Source organism: Perca fluviatilis, chromosome 12, assembly GCF_010015445.1.
Source record: "Perca fluviatilis chromosome 12, GENO_Pfluv_1.0, whole genome shotgun sequence".
NCBI classification, from domain to species: domain Eukaryota; kingdom Metazoa; phylum Chordata; class Actinopteri; order Perciformes; family Percidae; genus Perca; species Perca fluviatilis.
In genome coordinates, this window is record NC_053123.1 from 20,809,264 (window position 1) to 20,824,088 (window position 14,825).

General features: G+C 40.0%; 2 protein-coding genes across 3 annotated transcripts; both read left to right on the forward strand.

Annotated features, from left to right (window-relative positions):
• The first annotated feature begins 54 nt into the window (after window positions 1-54).
• On the forward strand, window positions 55-4,118 carry otc (ornithine transcarbamylase). Its single transcript, XM_039817062.1, has 10 exons — window positions 55-264; window positions 368-506; window positions 621-702; window positions 1,230-1,317; window positions 1,628-1,781; window positions 1,864-1,986; window positions 2,206-2,259; window positions 2,353-2,502; window positions 2,901-3,038; window positions 3,169-4,118. The coding sequence occupies exons 1-10, from the start codon at window positions 182-184 to the stop codon at window positions 3,226-3,228; spliced, it is 1,071 nt and encodes a 356-aa protein (XP_039672996.1). The 5' UTR covers window positions 55-181; the 3' UTR covers window positions 3,229-4,118.
• A 105-nt stretch (window positions 4,119-4,223) lies between these two features.
• gpr161a (G protein-coupled receptor 161a) lies at window positions 4,224-13,898 on the forward strand. Of its 2 annotated transcripts, none has more exons than XM_039817059.1 (6): window positions 4,224-4,932; window positions 6,567-6,919; window positions 8,242-8,963; window positions 9,391-9,498; window positions 11,011-11,136; window positions 11,401-13,898. In XM_039817059.1, exons 1-6 carry the CDS (start codon window positions 4,645-4,647, stop codon window positions 11,688-11,690), a joined length of 1,887 nt encoding a protein of 628 aa, XP_039672993.1. In that variant the 5' UTR covers window positions 4,224-4,644; the 3' UTR covers window positions 11,691-13,898. The 2 variants fall into 2 exon arrangements, with proteins under 2 accessions (XP_039672993.1, XP_039672994.1); XM_039817060.1 differs by having other exon boundaries at window positions 4,798-4,932; window positions 6,532-6,919.
• Window positions 13,899-14,825: the final 927 nt, after the last annotated feature.

A 14,825-nucleotide genomic window follows, 5' to 3' on the forward strand; every position in this document is an offset into this window, starting at 1 on the left:
CCAGCTTCCTGGTCTTGCGGTGACGTCAGTGGTAGCCACGCTGCCGGTTGGCTACTAGCTCTGGCTGCATGTAAACCCATATACTGTCTATGTGTAAACCCCGGGACAGGCAGTGAATGAAAGATAACTGAAGAAATATTCCCACAACATCACACTTTCATTGTGTTTTCCTTGAGCTGCAATGTCTTCTAAACTATTTTCTATAAACAACACCGTTTTCAAATGTTTGAAAACTCTCCAAGACCGCTCGGCTCGAGGGTTTAGGTAAGAAACTTTGACAGCTTGCAACTTTTCAGCAATGCAAGTATTGTTAGTAACGTTACACGTAATAATCGTTGCATTTTACCCTCGTTTGTTACTTTCTAAGCATTGGAGCTGCTTCCCTTGGCTCAGTAAATTTAAAGGGTCGCAGCTGTCTCACTCTGAAAGACTTCAGCTCAGATGAAATCAAGAGGCTGTTGTGGGTGTCAGGGGATCTAAAACTTCGGATCAAGCATGAAAAACAGGTAGCTAACGTTAGCAAAATAATGTTAACTGCAGTGTCCATTTGTCTCGTGTCCTCAGTTCTACTGTGAAGCCTCATTGTGGATCATTTAAAGGAACTGTCACTTCTATTTCAGTATCTTCCTCTTCTGCAAGGAAAGTCGATTGCTATGATATTTGAGAAGAGGAGCACCCGAACAAGAATGTCCACAGAAACAGGTGTCCGTTTTGTATTTTAGTAGCTATCTGCACTGCAAGCCATGTGCTTCAGTTTAACATGAATAACAGAATGCTGGAGGTGAGCGGATTTTATAAAGGCACTAGGCAGTTTTCAAGTGTCAAATTTAGACTTTAAATTATAGATAGATAGATAGATAGATAGATAGATAGATAGATAGATAGATAGATAGATAGATCTTATTAATACCAAATAGGGAAATGACTCTATTACAAGTAGCAAGTATTTATGAGAACAATCTAACAGTAATGTAACATCTGCCACAGCTTGGCTGATACTATTCATCAGTGTGTTCAGCAGTGTAAAGGTCATTGTTAATATGGACACAAAAGATCTGCTGAAAGGCGACTTTCAGCGCATCCCTGGAACAAAACATTCTGCAACTAGTTCTACTCCTCTTTTTCCCTGTACTGCTCCCCTTCAAATGCCTACATGATGCCGTGTTTGTTGTACTAAGCAGCAGTTGGCCACTAGGGAAATTGAAGTTGTCTTGATATCATAATTCCAGGTTTTGCTTTGCTGGGTGGGCACCCCTGTTTCCTCACCTCTCAGGACATCCACCTGGGAGTGAATGAGAGTGGCACAGACACAGCAAGGTGAGTCTTATAAGTATGCTGTCACTTATAGAAATACAATTAAATTCAAATTAATGTCGGCCAGTTGTTGGATGTACAGTAGGTTGTATATATTCACGCTCCATTTGTATTTGTTTATCCAGGGAAATTTTAATTAGCATGGTATTTTTCAGTGTAACTTCCCATATTGAAATTCAGATGAATTTTTCAAGATAGTAACAGTCATCTCGTGTTGTCCACTGCTGCTGCTAATACTACTAGAATGTTTGTAGATCAAGTAAATGAGCCCCAGCTCCTTGGGTAGCTACATGTCCGCCTCTGTATTCTCCAGGGTTCTCTCAGGACTCTGCGATATTGTCTTGGCACGAGTGTATAGCCATTCCACGCTGGAGGAGCTGGATAAGGAGGCCTCCATCCCCATCATTAACGGTCTGTCTGACCTCTACCACCCAATCCAGATTCTAGCAGACTTCCTCACCTTACAGGTACTGCAACTCCTGCAGCATACTACAAATTTGATCCTGTAAACAACATAGTATTTTCTAAATTACTAACATTCTCCTCCAGGAGCATTATGGGTCCCTTAGTGGACTAACAGTGAGCTGGATTGGAGATGGAAACAACGTCCTCCACTCTTTCATGATGACTGCAGCTAAATTGGGAGTTCATCTTAAGATTGCTACACCAAAGGTTTGCCTTTTTATGTTGTGTGTTCTTTTAGTGCACTCCTCTAGTCTTTCTTTCTAGTGGATTATTGTTTTGTAGTTTGCAGGTATAGATGCATGGAGTCAATGCTGAGTATCTTATCTCCCCAGTTGCTTGCGAGAGAAGAATAAAAACCCTTTGATTCTGTATTGTAATGTACATCAATAATCACTACTACTGCTCAAACTGTATCTTAATTCCCAGGGCTATGAGCCAGAAAAGAGTGTTATACAAGAGGCACAAAGACTCTCCAAAGAGGTGAGGTCTTCTTCTTCTTCAGGTGTCATTACTATAAACAGACTTTTTCTTAAAAGACTTCTTATTCATTCATTCATAACAATTTTGTCTCAGCATGGTACCCAGCTTGTTCTGACCTCTGACCCGATGGAGGCCGCCCACGGCAGCAATGTTTTGGTCACTGACACCTGGGTCAGCATGGGACAAGAGGAGGAGAAGAAAAAGAGGCTCAAAGACTTTAAAGGTTACCAGATTACATTGCAGGTAAAGGACATTTTCTTCATATTATTTAAAGGCAACATCCCACATTATAAACTTTTTTTGTAGATTATTTTGGGCTTAAAAATCACCCACTTTAAAGTGTCACCCACAACATACCAGTAGCTTTTGGAGAAGTCAGCAGTTGTTTTTTCGTTCAGTGCCTGTTCCCAAATTGTTCCTTTTGACAGCTGTCTTGACAGTAAGCAAATCAGTCTCAGGGATCCTGCCTGACATGATTATTTAATTTATATAATTTTCTGAGAAGATTAGAATAATTATTTTGGTCAGTAAAAATGTGTCTTTATGTCTGGCAAATAAATACTTTAGCAAAGGAGCCAAAATCAAATTTCACTGAGTTTAAATGAGTCTTAACTCCATGTTTTGGCTCTTGTCCACTACAGACAGGAAGTGTGGCCAAACCAGACTGGACCTTCCTGCATTGTCTCCCCCGGAAAATGGAGGAGGTGGATGACCAGGTATTCTACTCACCCCACTCCCTCGTCTTCCCAGAGGCAGAGAACAGAAAGTGGACAATTATGGTAAGTAACCTGATTATTATTAAATGTATAGTTTTGAACTAGTATGGGTTTAATCTGACTCTCTTAGCATAGTCTTTGCTTCCAGTTTGACTATCTGTCTTCTGATTATCACAACTGTCTTCTCTTTCAGGGTCTGATGGTGTCTCTTCTGACTGACTACACTCCACAGATCCCCATGCTCAAGTTTTAACTTCAGGTCATAAGGCGCAGTTTTACATGTGTGTCGTGACGTATGACAGTCTTACTGCAGGTTTCTCTGCATTGTTCAATTTCAAGTTCAATCATTGATAGCACTATCACAACACTAGATGGATTACCCAAAAATAATTGTTTACATTGTTTAATTCACGTTCTGATTTAGAGCATGGATGGCCTTGTTTTCCTTGTCTCACTGTTCACATTCTACATTTACTAATAGAGAGCGAGGATTGTGGCGAGCATGAGTTTTATAGTGTAAATGTCTTTGCTACTGAAAAGGAAAAAGATTACTGAGCCTTTCTTCAACTTGTTTAATGTTGTCTTGACTTCACAACATTCTCAAAGATAATCGGAAACTTGAAGGAGAAAACGCAATTAGCCCGAGCTGACCAATTGCAATCCTTGCAGTCTCCACATGGTATTTACAGTACATAGCCGCTGTAACCACGACATGTAGTCACGTTTTTGAGGAAATGAACATCGGCTGCTGTGCCAAGCCCATTAAATGCATATTTATAAATCCGGATTTACTGCCAAAAGCCCCTTTTTTTTTTACTGCCACGCCACTGTTAGCCTATTTTGAACACGTCAAATATACAGAACTTTAAAGGACAGCAGACCATTTTGCAGAATATAGGCTACCACACAGTTTTACGTTTGAATCAGTGCAGTAAGAAAACTAATTTGTAAACAATTGAAACTGGCTTGTCAAAGGTAATGCATCATAGCAGTATGGATCACATGTAGTTAGGTTCGAATTGTATGGCATGGGCATCCTGGTGACTACAACAACTACGTTTTTTTACATATACCACTCTCTTCCAGTCATGTAATTTGTCTGTCTCTTCTGTATATCTAATAAAAGCCAAATGCTAAAAAATATATTCTTAAAAAATACATTGTATGGCATCAGTTGTTAGTGCAGATTGGTTTTAAAAGTCAATACTGTATTACCATTCATTGTTAAAAATGCTTTCGAAAATGTACAAATCAGCACAGCATGATTCATGCTTCCAGCAGAATGCACCGTCAAATGGAATCACTCGGTAAAAACGTCCCAACTCTCTGATTGGATAACGTAGATGACGTGCTGACGTGTTGTTGATGTGCGGGAAGCTTTGATCTACGTGGGTGGTCCAGCTACGTAGAGATCATTCATAAACACCGCCAGCCTGTCATTAAAGAAATAAACATGCGCACCTTGTTTTTTGTAAACATGCATACAAACGCCTACGCTAACTTGTTGCATCTGAAACGGAATAACATACGTTCAAGGTTTTTAGCAGAAACAGTGTCACGATGATTACATACACCATCGCTAACAACGCTGTGGAGTTAAGTCTGACAATACAAGCTAAGCTACACGCATTAACCACAGAGAAATAACGTTAACTGCTACAATGGCTATATGAAAACAAGACAATTCTCAATCGAGGACCACCCACACACCGAAGGAGTCTGCGAGGAGAGGGAGTTGAGGCTGAGGTGGGAGGAGGGCGCCATTGCAGCCGCAGCTGGCAGTGTGCGATTGAGGAGGTACAAGCGTTATCAAACTTTACAATGTCGAGGGGCTTTTCAGGCGTTTTTCAGACCCAGCCCTCAGTTACGGGGTTATAGTGTGAAAACGGAAAAGCGGGATGGACGGCTTGCCTTTGAAGAGGAGAAAATGTGGAGCCACAGCGCCGAACCAAAGCAGGTACAGAGGGAGAGCTGCGTTCGGGGGGACAATGGGAGAAAGTTGTAGCTAACCTAGGCTAACTAACGGTAGTTGTTTTAGCTACAAGCGATCTGAAAGCAATGTTAACGTCAGTGGCAGTCACAGTACTCGACCCTCTTCACACTAAACAAAGTTTACATAGCTAGGTCAGTTTTGAAGCTGTACTGAAGCCTAAAATGTCGCTAGATGTTGAGTTAAACTTTTCATTTTAACTGTCTTAAAAGTTAACCGAGTAACGACATGGTGAGAGATGGCAACACATTTTTGCTGCAAATCATATTAAACGAAGCTAACGCCTAACTAAGCTTGCCATTGGTTTAAATCTGAAACACATTTCCACGACGTTGCTTGGATAAAACTTTATCTCTGAACACAGGCGATTTATTAGTGAGGATTTAACCCTGCAGGCTTTTGAGTTTGGCGTTAAAGCTTGTAAATAATGGCTCGGTTACATGTCTACATCCTGTGCTTAACTTATGATGGTACAAATGTAAACCCAGTGGTAGAAATAGTATAACGATCCTTTTACTTAATTAAAAATAGCAATAGAACAATGTAAAACTACTTATTTCAAGTCATGTATGCAGTCCTGCTGCTGTCATTGTTATATTATGTATTTCATTATTTGATAGATTGCACTAATGTGTAAGAGAGCATTTTAATGCTGAAGCTGTTTGATTTGGAGCTACTGGATAGTTTAATCTGCAAATAAATCGTACTTTATAAACCTATGATATGTTTTGTATGTAAAATGCTAATCTGCAAAGTAACTACAACTGTCAGATAAATGTATAGGACTTATGTTTCCCTATAAAATGTAGTAGCACAAAATGGAAACACAAGTACCTCAATTCTGTGTGTTAGGAACCATACTTGAAGTGTATTGAACTCTACAAACATTTTTGGCAGCCACTGGTTTCAACAGTAACGAAATCAAATGAGAAGGCTCTGGAGATGTGCTTGAGATGTGTAATCCATTACTCTGAACATAAAGCCTGCCTTAATGTTTATGAAAGTTACTTTATTGTAATGAGGTCATGCCGTGCACATTGTCTCATCAATATGCCCTTAATCTGCATTAGAGCTGAACTGACAGAAAATTAGTTGGCAACCATTTTGATAATTGATTACTTGTGTAATTCAATTAGCAAGCAACAATGCCAACGGTCTCTGGTTCCAGCTTTTTAAATGTGAGGATTTGCTGCTTTTCTGTTTTACTTATCATAGGGACTGTTGGTTGGACAAAACAAGCAGTTCGAAGAAATCACCTTTGGATCTGGGAAATTGTGATGGGCATTGTTTCACTATTTTCTGTCATTGTATAGACAGAATAATTAAAATAATTGTTACTTGCACCCCTAAACTGTCCTTAACAATAATGTAGACCTGATTCTCACTGTGATGAATTACACAATTGAAGCCAATTAGACAAAGTAAATAAATATAAAGTATTCATGGATTGTAGAGAAAGAGCTTATATGTGCTGGTGTGGTCCTTTAGCAGTCAGATTTTACGCATTGTTTGAAGATTTTAACTTTATTTGTAATATCATTTCTAACCATGTCTTTCCACTAACAGTGTCCAACCATTCCTTCACTTGTCTGGTGGCCCAGCCTCTCACCATGAACACCAGTAGGAACTGCACCACGGTGGGGAATGGTGAGGGTCTGGCCGCCCTGGAGTCAGTCTCCATTGTGACCATCACACTCCTTGCCTGCCTGGGGAATCTCTTGATCGTGGCGACCCTCTATCGCAGACCTTATCTGCTCACACCCAGCAACAAGTTTGTGTTCAGCCTGACCCTGTCCAACCTGCTGCTGTCCATGCTGGTACTGCCGTTTGTGGCCGTGAGCTCGGCGAAGAGGGAGTGGGTGTTTGGAGTGGTGTGGTGTAACTTCACTGCCCTGCTCTACCTGCTCATCAGCTCTGCTAGCATGCTCACCCTCGGCGCTATTGCCATTGACAGGTTAGTGCTGGATAATAATTGCAGTCAGATATCTGACATGTAGCAAATACAGAGCAACATTAGCATTCATTATGAGATTTATTTCTGACCACCGGACAAAAGTCACAAGATAGCCATGTTATCTTGGCAAAGCTGGGGAAATTGAGCGAGCCTTTGATGCAGCAGAAAATATATGCGTTTTGAATTTGCATTCAATTTATTTTTGGAAAATTCTTAAATTCCTTCCCAACCATTTTTTAGGAACATAATCTACATGAGATTAGCAGGAGCCTGAGTGAGTGCAGTGATAATATTCCATACTGAAGGACAACACCTAAACTCTTTTGTAGATGATACACCAAAAAACCTTTTCATATTCTGGGAGCAATTCTATCTCCTTTTTTATTTTCTCAAACTAAACACACTTGTCTTTATTTTTAAGTAAACATGAGATGTTTAATAATTACCTTTTTTATTCTTGTGACAAAGTGAAAGTGACATTTGACAATGTTTTTGTGCTGTTCTGCCTCTGGAAGTAACACATTCATGTTCACAAACTTGTGAAACCGTTTTTATTACGTTTCCCTTTAACGTCAGTATGCAGCCTTGTAAATGAGATTGGTTAACCACACACTTAGCTCGTGGTCTTTTTCTGGAGATTTTCCCAGCTCAAGTGACACGCATTAGACAGGCTCACACAAAGTACCTTTTAAATGTTGACTGACATGAATGCACCATTCATCTGCAGGGCTGAGATTATTTCCATTGATTCCTTTTTTTAGAAATAAGAAACTGATCACAAATAAAACAGCCTACACAGATAAAGGTAATCCATTACACTGAACTCCACTTTCTCTTTTTTTAAGCCAGACTGTAACCTTTTTTTTCTTTCATTTTTTTCTTTGACTAGATATTTACTATTTAGCTTATTTTAGACTGTATTTGATTTATTTTATTCTTTTGTGGTTGCTTTGTGTAAATATAAAATTAGACAATTATATTATTCCGGTTGTCGGGGATCACAAAGCACGGTAAAATGTAGCTACTAAGATCTACTGTAAATTAGTTCTGTAGCACACAATCCTCACTGTTCTCGCTGCTGTCCTAATTACCCTCAGCACCTTTGGGGATTTGTGATTACAGTGCATGTTTTTGTTCTCCTGCCAAGCCTCCCCTTTTCTGTTGTGTTTGCCACTTTTCAGAAAAAAACATTTCCAGCATTGCTGGGGGGAGAAAGTTCAGCTTTTAGCTTCTGTATCACTCACTGAATTCTGGGCAGGACCAAAGAGCTCCCTCGAGGAACAGTTTCCTTTCCTCACTGTGTTCCTCTCCCGTCCCAACAGGTACTACGCAGTGCTTTACCCAATGATCTACCCCATGAAGATCACAGGGAACCGGGCAGTCGTCGTCATCGCCTATGTGTGGCTACACTCCCTGGTGGGCTGTCTGCCTCCTCTGTTCGGCTGGTCCTCCTTTGAGTTTGACTGCTTCAAGTGGACCTGTGTTGCTTCTTGGCACAGAGAGCCAAGCTACACAGCCTTCTGGGTCACCTGGTGCATCCTCCCCCCCTTAGTCATCATGCTGGCCTGTTACGGTGTAATTTTCCGTGTAGCCCGAATGAAAGCCAGGAAAGTTCACTGTGGGACAGTTGTTGTGGCTCAGGACGACTCCACTGGAGCTCAGAAGAACGGACGTAAAAACTCCAGCACCTCCACTTCCTCTAATGGAAGCCGGCGGAGCCTGGTGTATGCAGGGAGTCAGTGCAAGGCCTTTGTCACCATCTTAGTGGTGATCGGCACCTTCCTCATGTCCTGGGGTCCGTATGTGGGGGTGGTGTGCACCGAGGCTCTGTGGGGACAAGGGAGTGTGTCTCAGGGGCTGGAGACTTTTGTATCATGGCTGTCCTTTTGCAGCGCAGTGTGCCACCCACTCATCTATGGTCTGTGGAATAAAACGGTGAGGAAGGAGCTGCTGGGCATGTGTTTTGGAGATCGCTACTACAGAGAGTCGTTTGCCACACGGCAAAGGACATCCCGCCTCTTCAGCATCTCCAACAGAATCACAGGTGGGAGAACAGCAGTGGCTCTGTTAGTCATGCAATTCAATTCAATTCAAAAGAGGGCTGCATTCTGTATATTTATTTCTGACTTCTTTATGTAAAGACACCAAATCATAGACCAAACGAACAATGTTCAGGAAGATACATACAGACATACAGTCAAAACAAGGACAACAAAGCTGAGCAAAGATAAAAAAAAAAAAAACATACCTCTTATGTACAGAAAAGTAGGTACAATGTCTATTTACAGGTTAAACTAATTTCTGTAAACCTTTTAAACAGGGACACAATAGTGAAATTGATACTGAATGGGTTGTGTAATAAGTGGTTTATGTACAGTGTATACAGCCTGTTTAGATTTAAATTCCTGTGTTTTTGTGATTTCATGTGTTGTATGATGTTGTACAACGAGTTCTTGCTTGTGTTCTTTCAGACTTGGGTATGTCCCCACACATGACAGCCATGCTGGCCGGTGGAGGGCACCTGCTGGCCCCAGGGAGCAGCACAGGAGATACTGGCTTCAGTTTCACTCAGGACTCATGTAAGGGAAAACACTTCCTCTGTGTGTCCCAACTCAGTAAAATATGAGTATTCTACTATACCGCCTAAAAGACCAAGTAACGTCTTCAGATTACGTTTTGTCCAATTAACAGCCACAAACCCAAAGATAAATATGTTTACTGTTGTTGAGAAGCTGGAACCAAAGGATGTTTGACATTTTGACTTGAAAAATAAACTAAAATAATTTCATCACTTATCAAAATAATACATTTTCTGTTGATCGATTGATTAATGGTTTCAGCTGTAGTTGAGTTTCCTCAAAAATCTGTAAATCCATTCCATATACAGTACAATAGGCCTGCACAATTCGGGGAAAAATATGAATCACGATTTGTTTAGCTTAGAATTGATATCACGATTCTCTGCCACGATTTTTTTCTCACGAAGTGTAATGTTTATTGTACACATGAACCATGACAAAAAAATTGTTGGCAGCTATAGCACATTGCGCATCACCACAAGCCTGTACACATAGAGGCTTCAATAAATAAAGAAAATAAAGTACATACTGGCCAGTTAAGTACAGTAGGCTACCAAAAATAGTGACATATAACACATTGAACTAAATATGGCCCTGATACAGGCTCTATCTGAACTCCTTGAACATGTCTTTACATAATTAAAAAATGTTAATGTCAAATGCTTTCAGTAATTATTATTTTTTATTTTATTATTAAATCGTGAAAAGGGTTGAATCGACATCGCGATTTTATAACGATTTATCGTGCAGGCCTAATATACATACAGTATTGTCATATGATCTCAAAACCTGCAAGGGCTGCAACTAACAATCATTTTCTTTTATCTATTAACCTTTATTTATTTTTTGATTAATTCAATTGAAACATGTACTCCATGAAGCGTTAAAAAATAGTGAAAAATGGCCCTCACAAATTACCCAGAGCCCAAGTGACCTCTTCACAATACTTGGTTTGTTTGTCTAAAACACAACAATATTCAATTTACAATAACATTAAACAGAAAAAAAGCAGCAAATCATCACATTTGAGAAGCTGGAACCTGAGAATGTATATCATTTTACTTGATAAAGTATTTAAACAATGAATGTAGTTACGAAAATTGGGGGTGATTATGTCTGTCAATTAACTTATTGATTAACAATCAATTAATCCCTTCAGAACTACAATATAGTGTTGCCCAGGGTTACATGTAATGCTAATCAACGTTTTACTTTTTATTTGGTTTTTCAAATAGGAACTAGTGGTTGTAATATCGGCAGAAGTTGCATCTTTACTGACAAATGTGTTCATGCTATTAAACTCTGCTTTTTAAAACTCGACTGTTGATCTCAACTTGAATGTAAAACGGAGTTAAAGTGATTCTTGGCAAGTGTTAACACGACGTTCAGTTGCGTCATACTCCCACAGCTTTGTTACGGTCAGCCTCGCATTCCTGTTTCACAGCTCATGTTCTTAGTTTGGGAGCTCTCAATTAACCTGCCTTTTATGTCTCTGTAATGTTTGCCATGCAGGCACAGACGTGATGCTGCTGGATAACTTCTCCACAGACGGGTCCTCCCTCTTACAGCAACACGGTAATCCGTCCGGGAAGAGGAGGAGCTCCGTCACCTTTGAAGACCAGGTGGAGCAAACCAAAGGTGTCTGTCATTACCACCGTTCCACAAAAGATTAGAGGGGAAGGGGAGTTCACTTCATACTCCCTGAGGGTTTGGAAAGTGACTACAAAACATTACACTAAACACAAGATTTGTTCAGTGTTAAATTTGTCTAATTGTTGGGGCTTTGTAAATTATAGAGTGTGGTCTAGACCTACTCTCTGTGAAGTGTCTTGAGATAACTCTTGTTTTGATTTGATACCATAAATAAAATTCAATTAATAGTATCTGCGTTTTTTTCCTCAGCTGAAAACCTCAACACGTCCGCGGTTCAAGTCCACGCAGAGGTACACAAATCGCTCGACACCTTCGCTTCCTGTCTGGCGAAGGCTATAGAGAGTGACGCTAAGCTCACCCTGTTTGGGGAGGGTCTGGCTCTGCCGGAGGGACTGTTTACGACCAGGGCAGCACCGAGACCCAGATACCTGGACGGTCAGAGACTGAGGCTGGAAAGCATTGATGAGGGGATCGGTAAAGATGACCGAGATGATGATGATGATGAAGAGGAGCAGGACGTGGAGGAAAAACCGGCCTGACCACAGCAAGTGTGTTCATTTGTCGGACATGTTTATAGATCGTACTCAGTTTATTAGTGAACTGCAAGGGTTTCACACCCTCAACAGTCACAATAGGTGACCAGCAGTGGTTTGTGGTGCAGTTTATGAAGTCTGATCTCTGTACACATGGGTACTCCATACTTGAAATTATTAGGAAACAGGAAGATGCACATTATTCATTCCACTATGTTGGACCAAGTGCACCATCAGTGACTTTGCAAGCTTTTGTATGGATGCATGTAATCAAATAGGAAGCCTTAACTACTGTAACCGAAGTGATCGTATTGTTGTAGTAATTTGTTTATTACTATATATTATGGTATGTCCTCAGAATTTGCAATAAGATGCGTCTCATCGCAGCTGGAAAGTATGAAAAAATAGTAGTTTCTATCTTCCAAAAGACTCCTAACACCGTTGTCAGATCACTTAAAAATGTCTCCTTTATTACGTGGCTAATGTGAGGCGTCCATATTCGTTTGTTTTTCAAATACTTATGTAATATTTAATGTCAAGTCGGATATATATCGCAGTTTCTCAGTAACGACTGGGATGATGATGATGAAGTTGGGCCCCTCTAAGTACAATAACTTTGATATGACATGAATGGAGCGTAAGCTAAAGTTTAATCAGCCAGAATCAGTGGAAACGCCTTTGCAGGGCCTTTTTAATGTACAAAGAAGACATTTGAAAAGGCACTGAAAGTCCTTTGGTCCATTTTTTGGGGGCATTTTAGGCCTTTATTTGAACAGGACAGCTTAGACATGAAAGGGGAGAGAGCGGGGGAGTCACAGCAAAGGACGCAGTCGAACCCGCAGCTGCTGCGTTGAGGCGTAAACCTCTATATATGGGCGCACGCTCTACCAGGTGAGCTATCCAGGCGCCCCTGTCAGTCTTTTGTTTGGACTTGGGCACGTGGACAAGAAAAAGTTTGTTTTCACACATATTGTTTAAAAGGTTACGATAACCAGAAGGCCTTTCCTTGACACGGACTGTAAATCACAATGTGTTTACATTTAGGACAACTCCTCGGTTATAATTCTGACTGATTATCACATTGCACAGCAGCATGGTAAGGAGAGGGCAGACTCTAGTTCTCATATGTACCCAACATTCTCAGTATGTTATGAAATCTTTCTGAAGAAATTTGACTTCTGACCATTTTTCACCAAAGACATTTTGAAATGTCACAGTAGAAAAAAAAAATGCAGGTGTAAATAAATAAAAAAATAAAAAAATTGATGGCCAAATTCCATTTAGCTGGCTTAGGTTGAGGGTCCTGGTATTGTACATTTTGGCACACTGTCACAGATTACTGAGAGAGAACAGAGCCATGGGTAATGTTTAGTAACACCGTGTTTTTACTACTATGCCAAGTCAAAATATCGGCTATGAAAAAGGCCTATTGATATGGATTGAAAACACATCGGCCTGTAGGTGTTGACTGATGTCATTTCCAAGGGTCATCTGACTTCTACCCCCGTGCGTGCTTTGATAGGTCACTTATAGAATGAGTAGAAACAGGTACAGTTTGTACATTTCGTGATTATCTGCTACAGTAATTAGACTTGAACATGCAGCGTGAGCTTGTTCTCATAGAAACCACTCATTGTGTGGCAGAGAAAGTGATTATTACTGTTTGGTCAGTGTTTTTGCATACCGTAAAGCAGTATATTAACAGTGATGTAGTGAAGACGACATTCAGTAACAAATGTGTGAGTCCAAAATTAGGTAATTTGGAGACTGATTATATTAATGAAAATGCATTTCATAATATTTTGCACATTACTGAGCAGTGCACAACGACCATGTCCGAAATAAATTACTGTTTGATACGTTGATCATTGAATATTCAAGTCACTAAAAAATTCTGTTTACTGTTGAATGTCTGAGAAACTGGTCTTAATCTACAACACTGTCTTAGTAAATATTCATTGGTACGTATGGTTTACCTCAGTTTATACACTCCACCGCTTCCTTCACTAATATGAAAGAAACTCAGAGAGGACATTTGTAAAAAGGAGAGCGTTTCGGTCTTACCTCCCATTTTCATATTATGTTTGAACGGTACTATACACCTGAGAAGTGATTTAACCTTTTGATTTTTACTATACAGTAAATATTGATACAACCATTTGCCATTTAAAGTTTTGTATCAAGGTTCTTCTATTAAAACTTTTTTGCATAAAATATTCTGAACCAATTTTTATTATGTGTTATTTGTTTGTGTTGCTGTAAAACTGAACCATGTCTATACAACCGCTCACAAAACAACTAACCACTTGATCATCAAACTTTAACAAACTTGGGCAGTTTCACTCAGTATTTGACCAATTTGTGCATCTAATGTTTTACCATTATATCTTAAAGGGATATGCCACCGTTTGTTGAAATAGGGCTTATCACGGTCTCCCTCTAGCTGTAGATAGGTGGGCCAATGCATTTTTTCTGCATGCATTGTTTTAGTCTGGTGCAACACCGGCAGTGCTGCCGCTAGTTAGCTTAGCGTAGTGAATGGAATCCTATGTTGCCGGTTAGCATGTTGTGAGTAAAAGTGAGCCAACAAAAGACAAAAAAAACAACCTAATTACTTGTACTGAGACAAAAAATGCATCGGCCCACCTATCTACAGCCAGGGTAGACTGTGATAAGCCCTATTTCAACAAACTGTGGCGTATCCCTTTAAAGGTCCCATGACATGGTGCTCTTTGGATGCTTTTATATAGACCTTAGTGGTCCCCTAATACTATATCTGAAGTCTCTTTCCCGAAATTCAGCCTTGGTGCAGAATTACAGCCACTAGAGCCAGTCCCACAATGAGCTTTCCTTAGTATGTACAATTTCTGTGTCTGTAGCTATTGAGGAGGAGAGGGGGGGGGCAAGGTAGAGGGTGGGGGTGTGGCCTTGACCAACTGCCACTTTATACTTTATTTTCATGCTATGGGACCTTTAAGTCAAATACTCAGCGATGACTCAAATCAAGTAAGATGTTTAACAGCAGTTAACACACATTAAAAGGGCTCCCTTTTTTTAAAAAAAAAAAAATTTTTTTTGAGTATTATTTTTTTTTTTATAAAAAAATGTTGTAAAAATTTTTTTTAAGAAGAAAAAATTTTT